Consider the following 18,530-nt stretch of genomic DNA (forward strand, 5'->3'; position numbering starts at 1 on the left):
AGCTGTTCTGGGTAATGAACTTGTTAAAAAATGAATGCATGCTCTCACTCCTTTGTGTGCTTCTCATCCCGGCCCAGAAGTGGTGATCCAGATAATTAGAACCCATATATGACGGTCTTCGTAAAGATCTGCAAAATACACCCAAATCAGACTATATTACACCCAAAAACATGCAATTTACACCTCTGCTATAGATTTTAAACATCATCACCTAAAAGCTACTTGTTGTCCACAAGACCATACTTCAGTAAACAATCATTCCAATTCCTATCAAATGACTCTTTGGTATGAGAGTTTCAAACAACTTAGCTCATTTCTTGTTCGATTTCTGTGTGTCCCTTGTAGCTGTTTAATTTGCTTGGAATCTTCTTCGTGATGTGCCAAATACACCAACGGTGAATTGTTGTAGGCATACAAGCCTCTATAGCCCTTTTCATTGACGCGCATTGATCAGTGAGAATCCCTTTCGAAGCATTTCCTCCCATGCAACGAAGCCAACATTGAAATAACCATTTGAATGATTCAATATCTTCATTTTTCATCAAAGCGCATCCAAGAAGTGTTGACTAACCGTGGTGATTCACCCCGACAAAAGAACCACAAACTAAATTATACCTGATACAAATTACGAGGAAACATAATTAAAATCATTACATACACCCAAATAATGATTTTATACACCCAAAAACATCCAATATACACCTTTGCAGTAAATTCATAAAACAACACACAAAACAGAATTAAAATCATTAAATACACCCAAATAATAATTTTATTCACCCAAAAACATCCAATATACACCTCTGTAGCAGATTCATAAAACAACATTAATTTAGCATGTTACCTGTTTGTATTGTAGGTGGTGTCGAATGAAATAACATCTTTGAAATACTCAAAGGCAGCTCTGCTCCTTGCATCGGCCCAAAAAGCCAGCTTAATCGACTGATCGTCCTCGAGTTCGAGCTCAAAAAAGAAATTCCGATTCTTCTCTTTCATTCTTAATAAGTATTTCCCGAATTCTTTTGCATCTTCTTGTTCCGAAATATTCCGTCCGCACTTCTCTCGTGATGTAATTCCTCATGTCTTTTTCGATAAAATTTAACTCGCGGTGACCCCCAGCTGCCGCAACAAATGATTGATAAGTTTTGCTTGGTCTGATACTAACTTTCTCGTTATTCTTTATTGTACGACGAACAAACATGCTTAGTTCTCTGTGCTGTTTGAGTATCTCTGCTTGAGTTGGACAACAAGAATGTGAATGATGCAACACGACCTTCGAAATAATCCAAGCACCAACATCCTTCAATGTGTGTATATAAATTCTTGTAGGACAATTTAAACCAGCTATGGGATTTGTCTTCTCGGTCAGAGATATTTTGGATTTCCATTTTCCCTCCCTGCTACATGTAATCAATTGATTATTAATTTCGTTTCCCTTTTTATTTGTGCTCCGAACTCTTGTAGAAAAATCTGCAGCCTTCGCATAGTCCTTATAAAAATTTTTAGCATCTTCAAGGGTATTAAAAGTCATTCCAACCTTGGGAACAAAGTAGTCATCAACAACACAGAGGGGCTGCAAAATACACCCAAAAATACACCATGTTAAAAACAAGGATATACTATAGAGTTTCTGCACGTCATAAAAAATAATAATTCAACTAAAATACACCCAAATATTCTTGATCTACACCCGAATGACAACAACTCAACTAAAATAATAAGAAAAGGCATAAACTGTAAATACACCCAAACTTCTCTAAAATACACCCAAATAGTTCTGATCTATACCCGAACGTCTGGTATAAAATACACAAAATTAATAAAAACTAATACATTAGATTCAATTCACAGTCAATGTTCATGCATTAATTTCACAATCAATGTTCATGCATTATTCAGCTAGACAATCATAAATGACTAACTGCATCAAATTCATATTCAATAATTAACTGAAAATAAATCACACCTCAGGAACTTCATTCGATTCAAATTCAAAATCCACTTCGCCCTAGTTCAGCTGATAATCTGAAGTTGAATCATCTATTATCTTCAAAACGATTTCAAAGTTTGATTTCAGAAATCATGGAAATCGAGAAAAACGAAGCAAGAAAACAGAAAGAGAAACGCACGTAAATGACGAAAGAGAAACCAGTGAAAAATGCACGTAAACAACGAATGAAAAGGCAAAGAGAAACGCACGAACGAGATCGAACAAAGAAGGCAAAAAATTCGAAAAAGAAACTGAAATTCTTTGAAAAAAGAAAGTTATATATTCGCGCGTTAATTAATTTAAAAGTCTGTTAAAAAGGCGTGTGAAACACATATGTCACAAGAGGCGTGTTTGAGGATATATATATATATATATATATATATATGAATGAGAAGATGATAGAACAGAAAGAGAAGGAGGAAGATAAAAATAGAAGAAAAAAATAATGAGGATAATGAGAACGACAACCATGATAATAGAAAAAAAAGAAAAACAAAAGATTTAGTTATATAAAATGTTTAATTGTTTATAGTCAGGGACGAACATACAGGGCGAGTGGAGGCCTCGGCCCTCCAATTTTTTTAAAAAAAGATTAATAGTAATAAATTATTAAGTATGATTTAATTTTTTTAAATGTATTTAATATTCAGTCTAATATAAATAAAAGTCCAGCCTGACTTAAATATTAATGATTTTTAATATCTAAAAAAGTAAGTAATAATATTTAAAAAATCTGAAAAGATATTGTTACTAATATTTTTTAATTAAATAAAATTTTTTAAATCACATAAAGTAGATTTTTTTTCTTTTTATGTGCATCCTTTTTGATTCATTTGGTGTTAATTCTCTCTGTTTCAACTATTACAATTGAGAGATCTTTTTCAGCAATAAATATTGTGAAGAATAACTCATAAACAAAATGAAATGTTAATTTCTTGCTAATTGTCTTTTAATTATATTGAAAAGAAAATTGCTGAAAATTTGACACAGATTCTATTATCAATAAATTTTATGATACGAAGAATCGACCACTTCGTTAATAAAAAGTACATACATATTTTTTGTACTTTAAAATATATTCTCTATCGATATATTTTTTGTAATATATTTTATATTATATAATTTTTTGTATAATTTTTTAATATTATATATGTTATTACCCTCCAGAATAATATTTCTGGATCCGTCCCTGTCTATAGTATTTACTTATCTAATATTTTTATTAAATTAAATACATCGATAATAATTTTTTTTTCACAATCATTTATAATTTTTTTAAATAATTATTTTTTTTTTAAAATAACTACTTTAGAAACACGACAATATATAATTTGATCAAAATCAAACTTACTAAAATATTAATTTTTTTTTAATTTCTAAAATTTAAACAGAAAATTATTGATTTAGGAGACCAAATTATTATATTGGGATTTAGAATTTTTAAATTTTGAATTCTACTTTAGAGAATAAAATATGATGTATCATTATTTATTTTATAGATGAAATTAAAAAAAATATAAAAAAATATTTAATAATAAGAGATCTCACTTTATTTTCTAAAATAAAAATCTAAAATTTAGACGATCCAAATTTATTATCTTAAACAATCTTACTCTTGTAAGTTGTAACTAGAAGTTATTAGTTATTACACACATCTTGAAAAGAAGAAAAAAAAAAAAAAAAAGAAAAATGAAACACCCACACAATCTACGGCGTACACATGTCGCACATCATCTTGATTTACATTTTGTTTCTCATGCACTACCAAAAGACAAGTATGATAGCAGCATGAATATGCATATGCTTCTTTTTCATGTCCTTTGATCATCAACCACCTAATGGATCGGATCTTAACCATAACACTGCAACGCTCTCCTAATGCCACGCTTTTCAAGACTCAATCCCCTTTCCTCATACGCAATCCCTTCTTTTCAAACAAATTCTAAGCACTTCAATTTTAAGTGTTTCTTCTTCTCCTTTCATCAATAGACACATGATTTTTCCCTTTCGTCAAAAATGGAAGTTACTCCTGCTAATTTCGTGATTGCGTTCTTCTCATTTTGTTTTACAGCGTTTTTCACGTTTTTGTAAGTACTCCCGAACAATGTTTTAATTTATATTTTGAATATTAATTTTTTCAGTTATTGTTCCTTTTTTATGCCTTTGTGCTATGAATGCAAGGTTTACAAATTTTTAATGGATTGAATTAAATTCAAATTCTTGTTGCACGTTTTAAAATTGGGGAATCAATTTAACTGATAAATTTGTTGCTAGTAAGTGTGCATGTGTGTAAGCAATGATTGTTCCTCATTGGCATGAAATGGATTATGGGAAGGAAAATCCATGTGATTTTTAGGCTTAATGATGGTCCTTTTTTTCTTGTTGAAGAGACTTCCTACAATTGAAGGGAAAGATTGTTATTAGTTTTTGGGAATCAAAGTTTGGATTGGTGGAAAGTGAAGATATTGCATATGGAAAAGTGAAAATGGATGTGTAAAATTTACATGCATAAGACTCTGTACTAAGCTGATTGCAGTAGATATCTGGGTTACTTTGGTCTTCCCATGGCTTAACAAGATTTACATTGAGAGACGAAGTTTTCTTTTCCCTACAAAGTATTTTTTTTCTCTTGATAGTTGGAACAAAATTCTGAAGATTTGAAAGAGTGGTTTTGTTGGAAAAAGAAGAATTTGACAAGGAGTTTGAGCAGTCATGTGTTTAATTAATAGGATCATTGCTTGTTTTATGAAGTTGTCTGAACATTGTCCTTCATAAGGTCTTCCATTTCATGTATCAAATTCCTTGTACAAGAGTCTTTAAAGTTCGTAGAGATTCATGAATCATGACTAATTGATCATGTAGGCCTGGGAATTTCTTTATTTTCTTAAATAGTTATGCATCAATTTACATACTAGGCTTCAAGGTTTAATATTGAACGTTCAAATGTCATTATGTTGTTTATCTTGTAATTAGTGTTTCATGCAAGGACCATGTTGTTACCTGATTATGATGATGCATCCACTGCAGATTTGTTTGTGCATTCTCGGTTTGGATTGTGAGTAAGATTTTGGGTGCAAGAGTTGGATTTCGTGTTGGTGGATGTAATCGTATAAGAGACATTGTCGTGAGGTTTAATAAGGTTATTCTTCTTCGCCTTAACTCACTAGCTTATTATCATAGTAACAATTTTGATGCCAAGGGTAATTGATGTATATTGACTGAAGAAATTAAATAACATTTTCCTCTAATCTCTCCAAGTTTCATCTGAAATGTAATATTTCCTAGGCTATCAAATCTTTGATGAAATAGCTATGATGAGCTTAGTTCCTATTTGGCCAAGATTCTTCCTTCTATTAACTAATTTTTTATAAAACAGTGTGCAATAAAAGTTGGTTTTGCTGCATTTTGTATAGAATTAATTTCTAATTATCATCATCTAAGTAATTAAAAATCATATCCTAAAACAAAGCACTTTCCTGTGGAACTATTAAATTTTTTTATTTTTATTTATAACTCATTCATGTCTCGACACTCCATGAGTGGAGAATTATTACAATAATTGGACTCATCAGTTGATACTAAGAGAAGACAGATAAATTCACATTTTCAAAAATTAAAAACTCTAAAATAAAACAAAGAAATGTAGTATTTTACTCAAAAAAATACCAAACTCTTAAATAATTCTGACTTTAGTTCGTGACATTCCTTCTAACTAATGTTTTTGTTGTGTGACATAGATTGAGAATACTACCACTGAAAGTGGTTCTAAACTTCTAATTATCCCTTCCCAAATTTATTCATACATGGAGTATTGTGCAATGTCCATCCTTATTATGAGACGCTTGGCTCAATTGATTTGTTTTAATTATTCTCCAAATCCTAAATTATGCTTCTTTTATTCTAATGATTTATTTTATTTTATTTTACCTTTTTTTTTGAACCAGAATTGTGTCTACAAAATCTGATGCATTATTATGTTGATTTATGACATGAACAGGGTGCTGTGGAATCTGTATATGTTAGTGAAATTAAAATCATCTTGCGTCATTCCTTGGTTGAACATGTTGCCGGTGTTAGTTCTTTGGATCCAAAATTGCAACTATCAATATGCAAGTTAGAAGTTGTTACGAGACCTTCTATTAAAAGCCCTGCAAAGAAGAAAACTCAGAAGTCCCGTGCTCGTAGTTCAAGCAAGGGAAAGGGAAAGGGAAAGGGGAATAAAAAGTGGATAATGATAAGCAACATTGCCAAATATTTGTCTGTTTGTGTGACAGATATAGTTCTAAAGGTATGCATTTATATCATTACAATTTCCTTTTAGTTTGCCCAAATTCATGTTGACTGTAGTATTTTTAACACTGCTGTGTGTGTATATATCAAAATTTATTAGTAGAATTATTTTCTTTGCCAGGTAAAATAAAATTTTAAAATATCATGTGTACTTTTATATTTAAACTTGCTTGTATTTTTTTTGTTTAGACCTTTTTAGACGCTTGTCTTTGGGTCACTCAGAGTCTCTTTTAAATGACACAGACACCTAAATTTGCACTTGAGATAAGGGAGTTGAATGTGGATATATCTAAAGATCAAGGGTCTGAAACAAAATTGTTTGTTAGGGTAAACATTTTGCCCATTGGTGTTCGTATTCATGGGCCTCAAATGGGTGATCAATTGTCCAATCCTACAAGAAAAGGGTACATAGCTCCTAACCAAGCATCTGCTACAGCTGCAGAAAAGTCTTCTGGTTCTTTTATGTGTGAAAAATTCAACGTTTCATGTGAATTTGATCATAATAGGTACTATTCTTTCCGATATACTTTTTAATAGAAAATATTAATCTTTCACTTCTTGGATATGTGGATGAAAAATAGGAAGTGGACTTGTGTGTAAGACAAGAACAAGTTGATATGAAAGGAGATCAAAGGGAAAAAGTAATAGTTTCTTTTTTTTCAAATAAATGTTCTACAAGGGTCTACAACATATAACATAGAGAAACTATTACCTAATAAACATTAATTTACTTGATGATTGTTTGCCTGAACTTTGGTTTAAATATTGTTATCATATATTTTCTTAGATATATTATTCTTAGTTTGCAAGTCTTTAAACTATTTTTGTGAGGACATTAAGTTAACTCATTTGTCAATTCTAATATGAAAATGTTTTACTTGATAAAGTATCAATCAATTTCAATATCCTTGGTTTTGTTATATTGCAATGGATTCTGACTATGAACAATGCTAGTTGTTGATTTTGTTGTCAGATAAATATTGATGGGAGCTTCATATTTTAGTCTTGGGGTCATCTAATATGGTTTTTAAGTACTTCATATTCTTGGGAGTTTCAATTTGTTAGCAAATGAATTTTGAGTGCTTTTTCAAGAGGATGAGCATGTTTTGAAACGCCTCATATTGACTAGAATTGCATACACCAATGAGTACCAGTTTGAGTGCTACTCATTAAAAAAACAAAGTCCAGCTTTTTCAGATGTTGCCATTGTAGTGAGCTTATTTAATTTTATATTTAAATACTTTAATTTTTCTTTTTTCTTAATATTTAATTTTATCCATCCATTGCTCCTTAACTATTCTCTTTCTTTTATCCTTTGGAGACAGTGAAGTAGGTACCATTATTAAGAATGTGGATATTTCTATTGGAGAGATCATGGTGAATTTGAATGAGGGGATTCTGGTTAAGAAAAAGAGTTCTTTGGAATCTCACTCTACCCCTGATATAAGTACAACACCAAGTGAAGATTCTATAAGCATACAAGAGCCATTAAGTAAGCAGCAAAAACTTGCGGCCAACATTTCTAAATTTCCTGAGAAGGTTTGGTTTTGATTTTTTTTTTTATACTTATTTGGTAACCTTTTTGCATTTTTTTTTAAATCACGATGTGCATTTCTAAGCCTTATATACTAGAAGAAAATATATATAAGTTTGATAAACAACTTCTCTGTTTATGTGGGGTAGAATTCTTGCAACTATCCTCAGATAATAAAAAAGACAAAAACATATTAAAATCTTAGAGAATACATCAATATATAATATATGAGGTGCATTTTACTTCAACTATCCTTACTTTAACAATTTCTTTAATTATCATTCATGTTTAAATATTTCATTATTATCTACCTTGCCAAAATATCTAGAGATTAGAGAGCTGGAAAATGTATTATCCTCCCTGTGGACAATCATTAGTTCATATTTTTTATTTAAACCTATGATCATTTTTTGTACTCTTCTTTTTCCATTTATTAAAAGTAAAATTTAGTTGGTATCTTGAAGTGAGTGTTGGGTTTGCCTTATAACCATAGATTATTCTATGATTACAAGTTATAGGAAAAGAAAAGAAGCTAATTGTTTGTGGAAGTCTGCTATATAGCTTTGGTTGTAGTATAATTCTCACACCTAAATGATTTGTTATTCATAAAAGTTTAACATGTTTAACATAGGGAAATAGTAAAAAGTCTTTTAGAGGAACCTTACTTTTAAATATGTTGATATTAGAGGCTTTGATTCATTAATAGTTCTTTTTGGTTTGTTCTTGCATTTAAAATGTAGATATCATGTTTTGGATATCTTTTCTTAGCTTGAGACAAGTCTTCGGTCTTTTCACCATAAACATCTTTTTGATATAGTCTCTCTTTCAAAATATGCTAGATGTTTTCTAGGTTATTTAGTTTCACCATATTATTATATCTAGTAGTAGCTCATCATGTTTTTCATGAAAGGGTAAATAACACATAGACTATTTGGTTAGAAATCTCAACTAGTTACAAAGTTGTATTTTTTGAAAATACGAGTTGTAGGTTGTCCCTTCTTCTAACTAAACATTTTTTCCTAGTTGTATTGTGTTGGCTCTGTATTTTTGAAAATGCCAAACATTGTCTCTCTTAGGTGCTTTGGCTTGACTCTTAGTATGGTTTTGTTTTTTTCTATTCTATCAACTCACATATAAGCCTGAATGCGGGTGTAACTATTTTATGGAATTTGCGCCTTTTCTTTGGTTCTTCCCTTCTTGTTTTTGTCGTTCCAAATAGTAGAATAAATGAACTATTAAACTCCTAACCGTTTTTTCTCATTAAAAAGTTCTCTTGTTTATGACAAACAATTCCATAGACTTCGATTTTTCTTTTCTGTTTTTTTGCCCTTCTTTTATGTTGAATTGCATGGGTAATTTTTTTTTGGCCTTTTGACAACTTGCTCAAACATTATACTTCTTCTATCCATCTATAAGTGTCTTCTTTAGGCAAATTAAGTCAATTTTTTCTGTTTGAGGCCATTTCGTGATCAATCTTGATTCAAAAACTTTAAAAGACATTATACATAGACAATGTGAATACATTCTTTATTAGTTGCCATGCTGTGGATAACTCTAATTTTTATGGTTGTCTAATTTCCCCCAAAACAAGAGACATTTCCTTTTTAAACACTGATTTTGCTTAGGGAAAAATGTGAATTCTTGCAAGTTACTCAAAATAACCTTTTTTATTGTAAGATATAAAAACATTTATGTTTCTTTAATTAAAATTTTTTAGAGAATTAATCTTGGCCAAGATATTAGAGCCTTTATGATTAAGTAGTCTTGAGTTGGGTTCTTGTTCCCCTAGTTCTTCTAAATAAAAGTTAAATATCGAAACTAGGGAAGATAGTTCTTGGCCTTTGGTACTTCATGCCTAATAAGTTTTTGCAATTGGGATGTGTTTAAATATAAATGCATGTGTATACCTTTACCTAATAACTCATGCCTTGGTATCTTGCTTTTGTTTATTTCGTTAATTTAATTTGGCAATTTTAGACCCTCTTGAAAGTAAGAGCACTTGTTTGCTTTACCATCTATCAATTTTTGTTTTAAAAAATTATATATAGTGGTTATTAAAATAATTTTAATGTCAATTATTGAATTATAATGTCATTGATAGGTCAGCTTCAACCTGCCAAAAGTGGATGTAAAATTTACCCATCGGGAACATGGTATTTTAGTTGAAAACAGTATCACGAGTATCCAATTGAACATCAACAAATTTCGATCCATTGAGGATGTTGGCGAGATCACACAAGTTGATGTCCAACTGGTGTTTACTGAAATTCATGTATGGAGTATGTTTATTAATTATTAAAGTTCTTGTGATATGATTTTTCTCTTTTCATCTTGTTTCTGGCTAACAGTTTTCTTTTGTACGATTGATACTACAGCTACTTAGAGAAGCTGGTTCTTCAATGTTGGAGATATCCAAGTTGGATCTAATATTTTTTGTGTATGTTCCAGTACAGGCAAGTAATTTGCACTCCACATAAGCATCTTCTGTGCTTGCAAAAATGGTACTTTTTTGTGTTTAATCAATCTATTAAGTAGAAGCACATGAAATTCCTACCAAGGTGAGAGTATGCTTCTAGGCTCTTTGAACATCTACAAAAGTACTTATAGGTCATCGACTAAAATGGCTCTCCCATTAATGGTAGGATTCAATATAGTCCTTTTGGTATGAAATATACTTCATAACAAAACCATAGTTTAGTCCCTAATAAAATTTTGTTCACCATATTAGTCTTCCAACAATGTTAGTCATAAAATTGGCCCTAAATTAATTGAAAACAATTATCACATTATTCATGTAAATAATATTTTTACCATATTAGTTATGGTTATGGATTAATGTGATAGAAATCTAATATTTGAATGTTACAAGATTAGAAAAGTTGATCTATTCACATGGATTGCCTTCAGTAAGTATCTATTAGTCTCTCTAAATTGAATGAAAAACATTATAATTTCCATAAGCATATTTTACCAAGGGTCAGGATTAGCTTACAATTACATTAAGTGTAAGTCTTGTTAACTTGTACCATTAAATAACTTTTGTTCTGTTTTTTTCCAAGAATTGTGAGTTTTATCAATCTAATATTTAAGTTAAGATATTTCACCACATAGATCAATTTAAAATTTTATAAAATTTGGAAGCTGTTTAATTTTCATCTTACCACTTTATTGATGTATAATCCAACACTAAAAGTTATTTTACTGTATAACTAAACAAAATTTACAATGAGAGTAAACAGATCCTTACCTTTTAAAATTTATATATGTACATAATTAATTACAAATCAAAATGAATAAACTAATTATCACGAAAGTACTACTACTTAATTTCCATTATGTTTATTCAAGTTTTGATCGATCTACTATGTTTATTTTATAACCATCCACTAACTGCTTTAAAATTAGCATATTTTAGTCTTTTATGAATTATAACTTATGTTTAATAGTAACAGACAAGAGCTTATTTAAACTTTATAACACACAAAAAAAAGGATTGTGAGGTTTATAAATCCTCTCACCTCATTTTTACTTAGAGGATTCTAACTTTATCAAAAGATTTCATATTTTGCATTTAACTACTCTATTGCCATAAAGTACAGACTAGTTCTTGCTGACTAGCCTCATTGGTTTTCTTAGAAGGAAGAAAGACAAAAAATGAGGGTATTTAACTGAAGCATAACTCTCTTGGTTTTAATGAAAAGCATTCTAATAAGGAAACTATAAAATATGTGATTCCGAATCATGGAGCATGATCACTTTAGGGGGATATTTATTTTTCTGATTGTTTTTTGTGTGTCTTTCTTTCTATAGGTTCTTGTTTTGCTAATTTTTTTAACAAGGATCATTCATCCTTCATATCTTTGCATACCCTTTCCTTTTTAATAATACTTATTATTGTTCTATTTGTAAACAAAAGTACATGTGTAATCTAATTCTTGCAACTTTTCCCTTTTGGGTTCCATGTGTTATGGTGTTGTTCAATATATATTATATATTGTAGATTTACGATTCTTTGTAGTTTTTGGGTACACTGATCCTTCAATTTGGTTTTTTTGTTTTTTTTTTTCAGTCATTGTCACCTATTAGAGCTGAAATTGAAATTAATCTCGAAGGTTTTCAATGCAATATCCTAACTAACAGGTTAAGGCATTGGTTGCTTCTCCATTTGTCCAAGAAGAAAAGAATGGTTCTTCAAGAAGATTCTTCTGTTGTAAAACCAAAACCAAAACCAAAAACAAAATCTACTGATAAAATGGCTATCAAGTGGAAATGTACGGTGTCAGTTCCTGAGGTGACAATAATGCTTTTTGATATGGCTGGATCTCCGGCGTACTATGTGAGTGCTTATGAATATGGTTATCACTATTTCATAAAATAGAAACTTTTTAAATGTTGAAACATTATCTTGAAAATTATTAGATTTCTCACATTTTGTAATTAACAACCAATTTCATTTCAAATATGACTTTTTGGATGTCTTGGGTGCGTTGGTCAGTCCTGAATTAAATGACTTGTTTAAGAAATAAAAAAGATTCGGATCAAGTATTATTGAGAACAATTCATGCATCGGGTACATAGATATAATTTGAGTTTTGTTGAGAACAATTCATGAATCTAAGTTTATTGAGCATGTGTTTAATGTGTGGCATTAGAAACATGAAGTCTTAGATAGACAAGTATACTTAATCATGAAAGTATGCGTGCAATATGTATATATTTTCTAATAACAACTATATAAATAGTGTTTCTAGTTTATTTACTCCAACAAGCAAGGGCTTATTCAACATAACACGATATAGCCAAAGGATCATTTTCTATTATTGTGAGCTTATTGCAGTTGTTGTTTTCCTTTTCATGTATTGCTCTACATTTTCAAGCTCCAAAGGATCATTTTCTGTTGCTGGATTTTAGTTTTCTTTAAAGGGCATTAATTGATAATTTTTATTGTAGGAAATTAAGTTACTCGGTGGTTTGTGTTTGATTTTTTTTTTTTTTTACATTTATTTAGCTCCTTAAATCTCCACTAATGTTTATTCAAGATATGCTGTTTTGGATGACGTTATCTTTTAATACGTCTTAGCCATATTTGTTAGCTTAAAGATTTTTGTCAAAACATTCATTGGCAAGCATCCATTTACTATTTTCAAAATCTAGGGTTGCTTACAATCATCGCATCTAGTTGCAAACAACATTTCACATATGGGGACTACTGTACACTTTGAACTTGGTGAAATAAATCTTAGCTTGGATGATGAATATAAAAAGTGCCTGGAAGAAAGCTTTCTTGGCATGGAAACAAACTCTGGCTCCATTATGCAAATTACAAAGGTCAGTTTGGACTGGGACAAAATGGACACGAAATCCTCCGAAGAAGACAGTTCTAAGGGTATGCAAAGTTTATCAGTTACTATAAATAATGTGCGAGTTGTTGTATCTGTAAAGCGTGTAGAACCATTAATAGCAGTAGCAATGCCCTTGCAAGCATTATTAAAAAGCTTATCTGCTTCAAAGAAGAAATCAACTCAGATCACAAAGCCTCCTCCACCAAAACCTCCGTCTGGAAAGGGAGCTAAATTGGTGAAATGCAATCTGGAACAATGTTCACTGTATATATTTGGGGAGACCGAATTGGAAAATGCAGTTATTCCAGATCCCAAGCGAGTCAATTATGGTTCACAAGGTGGTAGGATTGTAATAACCGAATCAGCTGATGGTACCCTGCGCACTGCAAGCGTAATGTCCAATAGTGAATACCCAAAGCTTAAGTACTCTATCTCTCTTGAAATTGTTCATACAAAGTTGTGTTTAAATAAGGAAAAACAATCCACTCAAATAGAACTTGAAAGGACTCGATCCAATTATGAGGAATACATAGAGGAAAATGATAGGCCAGTGACAAAGGTGGCTTTATTTGATATGCAGAATGCCAAGTTTCTACAACGCTCAGGTGGCGTTAAAGAGAATAGTACCAGGTCACTTTTTAGTGTTACTGACATTACTGTGAGGTGGGAGCCCGATTTACAAATATCACTGATGGATTTTGTTCTTCGATTGAAATCTGTAATGCATAATAGCAAGCTTCAGGAGCAAGGTAATGAGAATGTTGAAGATTTGTCTAAAGCTAAAGATGCTCCAATACCAGAACCAAGACATGTTGAGAAGAAGAAGAAGAAAGAACAAATTTTTGCAGTTGATGTAGAAATGCTAAATATATCTGCTGGGTTGGGAGATGGAGTTGAAGCAACAGTTAAGGTGCAATCAATTTTCTCTGAGAATGCTCGCATAGGAGTGCTCCTCGAAGGACTTATGTTTGGTTTTAATGGGGCTAGAATCATCAAGAGTAGTCGAATGCAAATTTCACGAATTCCTAGTAAATCTATTAGCTCATCTATTGGCCCAACCTTGGATTGGGTAATTCAAGGACTTGATATCCAAATTTGTATGCCATATAGACTGCAACTCCGAGCTATTGATGATGCTCTTGAGGATATGTTGAGAGCTTTGAAGCTAATTATTGCTGCTAAGACTAGTATAATTTTTCCTGTGAAGAAAGAGAGTTCTAAAGTCAAGAAACCTAGTTCAGGGGTAAAGTTTGGATGCCTAAAGCTTTTCATACGCAAGCTAACTTTTGATATTGAGGAAGAACCTATCCAAGGATGGCTCGATGAACATTATCATCTGCTAAAAAGGGAAGTGGGCGAGCTAGCTGTTCGGATGAACTTCCTTGATGAATTTGTATCAAAGGCCAATCAAGGGTCGAAATCTAATAATGATGATACTACTACTGTTAATTCTTCTCAAGGAAAGAATGTTGATGGTAATGATATTGAAGTTAATGCAAGTGACTCTTCAACTATTAATTCTATGAGGGAAGAAATTTATAAACAATCATTCCAACAATACTATCAGGCATGTCAGAGCCTAGTGTTATCAGAAGGTTCAGGTGCTTATAAAGATGCTGGCTTTCAAGTTGGTTTCAAACCGAGTGCTTCAAGGATTTCCCTTTTGACGTTATCTGCATCAGACTTGGATGTAACCTTGACAAAAATTGATGGTGGAGAAGATGGGATGATTGAACTTCTAAAGAAGCTTGATCCTATCATTCTTAAACATAATATACCATTTTCGCGAATGTTTGGAGCAAACATTGTCTTACGCACTGCTTCTCTTGTCGCCCAGATTCGTGATTACACATATCCTCTTTTCTCTGGAAGTTCTGGCAGATGTGAAGGCAGCGTTGTCTTAGCTCAGCAGGTAATATTGACAATCCTGATTTCTTTCATCATTCTTTATATCTTTTTCATTAAGTTGATTTCATATTTTTACCACCAAGTTAAGGTTTAATAGGTTCTTTTAATGCTATTTCAACTAATAGCTTATGGTGTTTTACAAATTGGAACTTCTATAATAAATGGTCCAAAATTCAGTTCATACCATTCTCATCCTTCAAATAAAATGTGATTGGGGGATCTGTATATCTCACAAGTATATATAAAAATAATTTCAAAAATATAGTTAGAATACTTAGAAATAAATGACTATGTAACTAAATTAAAAATACTATTTATTTATGATAAATAAAAGAACCAACAATAGGAAAACAAAGATAAATAATTTATATTCAAACTTTATCAAAACCATATAAACTTGTAATAATATTTGAAAATTCTTCCATTTTAGTATATGGTTTTTATGTTTACTCTTTTTCATTATAGTGTTCACTATATTCATTAGCTACTTTCCTTTTCCTTCGCAAATAATCTCTTTATCTAGCATTCCTTTTTTTGTGATATTATTATGGTTGCGATTAAATAGACACTCAAAATTACAAACAACATACTCTTAACTGACAAAAAGTTTGAGTATTTATTTACCTTTAGCTTATTAACTTGGAATTTTATCTAGATATGAACTTTAAATATCATGCTATTGCTATTGTAGAATGCACTTCCTTAATTACATTAGGGATCACTAATGAGGCCAATTGACAGTTATGGAAAAATAGTAGTAGTCTCTATTTTTTGGAGCCTCAGACAAAATAATGTAGAGCAAGAGAACACCAACTTGAAATATAAAAGTGTCAATATTTAATGGCACATTTTTAATCTTAGAAATTGTATAATTGATAATTGATAAATGAATTATATAGGGATAAATATTGGAGCTCGATATTTAGTTATAAAGAAATTATGTCTTGTTGGAATAATAATGGTTATGAAATATGAAAAAATAAATAATTAACTAAAAAAACAAGATACTAGCTAGTTTAACCATTGTCTTTTTGTCCACATAACCATTAGTGCTCAATTGAACCCTCACAAAAATTAGTACAAATTTGCTAATAAATTGATATGTTTAGCTGCCAATATTTTATAGTGTAACTTTTTATTTGAAACTTTTAAATAAAATTTAAAATACTACAGAATATACGACATATTTGTGCATGATTTGCACTTCAAACTGATAGGACTTAAATGAGTGGGCATGTTAGATATAAAACATGTTCTTGTTCTTTCATAAACTTTTGGAAGAAGGATCCATGATAAAGGATCCTAATTATGTAATAAATATGAAAATGAAATATTGTTTCATATTACTTGCAACTGAAAAGAAATAAGTTTGCTACCACTTTAACTCAATATGATTTTCAGTTGGGAGATTGTCTACTTGATATTCAATCTGATCATATTTCTATTGTTTCAACTAGGCAACCTTCTTTCAACCTCAAATGCTTCAGGATGTTTACGTTGGAAAATGGAGAAAGGTTTCCATGCTTCGATCACTTACTGGTACTACTCCACCAATGAAGTCATATTTAAATTTGCCAATACATTTTCAAAAGGGTGAAGTGTCATTTGGTGTGGGTTATGAACCCGTTTTCGCTGATATTAGTTATGCTTTCACAGTAGTAATGCGAAGGGCTAATCTAAGTGTCATAAAACCTGGTCCACTTATTTTGCCACCAAAAAAAGAGAAGAGTTTACCGTGGTGGGATGACATGAGAAACTATATCCACGGAAAAGTCTCTTTAACGTTATCTGAAACAAAATTTCATCTTTTGGCAACTTCAAATCCTTATGAAAAGCTTGATAAACTTGAAATTGTAACAAGCTCTATGGAAATTCATCAGTCAGATGGTAAAATTTATGCTTCTGCCAAAGATTTCAAGGTTCTAGTGAGCAGTTTGGAAAACTTGGCAAGTAAGCAAGGTTCTGAAATTCCAGCAGGTGTGTCTGGTGCATTTTTGGAAGCTCCATTCTTTATTCTTGATGTTAGAATGGATTGGGATTGTGACTCTGGGGACCCCATGAATCATTTCTTATTTGCACTTCCAGCTGAGGGAAAGACTCGGGAGAAAGTATTTGACCCATTTAGATCCACCAATTGGTCCCTTCGGATGGACATATATTTCAGCTCCTTTCTTCCTTCGTTTGAGAAACAATCCTCATCCTCAATGGCTGGAACCAATACCCGTCCTTCTCATAATGTTTCACCTGCTTACACAATTATCAAACTTGGTGCTCATGATCTTGCATGGCTTGTGAAATTTGGTAACGTGATGTACCTCCCTCCACATAAGTTACGTTTGTTCTCGCGTTTCCCTCGTTTTGGAGTTCCAAGGATTCTTAGATCTGGTAATCTTGCAATGGATAAAGTGATGACTGAATTTATGATCCGTATAGATTCCACACCAACTTGCATAAAGAACATCCCTTTCCATGATGACGATCTGGCCAAAGGATTAACCCTCACGATGAATAAGATGAAGTTTGAAGTATGTTTTAGTAGGGGTAGGCAGAAGTATGATTTTGAAAGCATTCGTGACCTTTTGTCAATTGTTTATGAAGGTGTCGACTTACACATGCCCAAAGCTTTTATAGATAAAGAAAACTCCACTAGCATTGCTAAATTACTAAACATAATACCAAAAACCTCTCAACCTTCAGCTGCATCTAAGGACAAAGCTAACTCTAAAGAAGGTGACATTGTCATACAAAAGAATAATGATGACGGGTTCATATTATCTTGTGATTACTTCATTATAAGGAGGCAGTCTCCAAAGATTGATCCTGCTAGATTACTAGCCTGGCAAGAAGCAGGAAAAAAATATGTTCAGCCAACCAATGTTCGGGGTCAACCTGAAAAAAGAAATGAAAGTGATGAGCATGAGCAGTCTGACCCAAGCGATGATGATGGTTACAGTGTGATAATAGATGACAATTGTCGTCGTGTGTTTGTGTATTGCCTTAAGATTTTATGGAACATTGAAAACAGAGATGCTGTTTGCTCCTGGATTGCTTGTCTAGCTAAAGCTGCTGCACCTTCCAAACCTTCTCCATCTCGACAGTATGCACGGAGAAAGCTTCTTGAGAAAACCAAACAACATGATGTGAGTACTAATGCAAACCAACAAGATCAGGGGGCTGAAAACCAGCAAAATAATGGAGCGAAAACCCATCAAGATGCAGTTGGAGTAGTTGAAAGCAATAAAGAATCAGAAGCTGAAACCCATCATGATGCTGCGATTGGAACTAAAACTAATAAGGATGATAGAGTTCAAGAAAACCATCAAGAGGAGATTTCTAAATGCCCTCCCGCTAGTAATATATCAGACTCTTCCTCTTTTCAAACCACTGAGACTTCTGGATCACTTCCAAAGCCACCAGATTTGACTAAGGTGGACAACTTGACACCTGGTGAGTATCATATATATAT

The 18,530-nt window shown here is 31.7% G+C and overlaps 1 protein-coding gene across 5 annotated transcripts in view; it reads left to right on the top strand.

The window, feature by feature from the left end:
* Window positions 1-3,769: 3,769 nt before the first annotated feature.
* LOC112764595 (protein SABRE) overlaps window positions 3,770-18,530 on the top strand; it is a 30,083-nt gene continuing 15,322 nt past the window's right edge. For 3 of the 5 annotated variants that reach the window (XR_011875170.1, XR_011875171.1, XM_025810272.3), the window contains exons 1-10: window positions 3,770-4,077; window positions 5,018-5,129; window positions 5,988-6,278; window positions 6,524-6,786; window positions 7,606-7,819; window positions 9,916-10,086; window positions 10,190-10,267; window positions 11,884-12,150; window positions 12,969-15,068; window positions 16,522-18,511. Coding sequence is in view for 3 of the 5 variants with exons in the window: in XM_025810272.3 (XP_025666057.1) it covers window positions 4,007-4,077; window positions 5,018-5,129; window positions 5,988-6,278; window positions 6,524-6,786; window positions 7,606-7,819; window positions 9,916-10,086; window positions 10,190-10,267; window positions 11,884-12,150; window positions 12,969-15,068; window positions 16,522-18,511 (5,557 nt within the window). In the remaining 2 variants the exon portion in view is untranslated. Of the gene's footprint in view, window positions 4,078-5,017; window positions 5,130-5,987; window positions 6,279-6,523; window positions 6,787-7,601; window positions 7,820-9,915; window positions 10,087-10,189; window positions 10,268-11,883; window positions 12,151-12,968; window positions 15,069-16,521; window positions 18,512-18,530 lie in introns of those variants that run through there. The other 2 variants (XM_025810273.2, XM_025810274.3) reach the window with 2 other exon arrangements.

Source organism: Arachis hypogaea, chromosome 17, assembly GCF_003086295.3.
Source record: "Arachis hypogaea cultivar Tifrunner chromosome 17, arahy.Tifrunner.gnm2.J5K5, whole genome shotgun sequence".
NCBI lineage: Eukaryota > Viridiplantae > Streptophyta > Magnoliopsida > Fabales > Fabaceae > Arachis > Arachis hypogaea.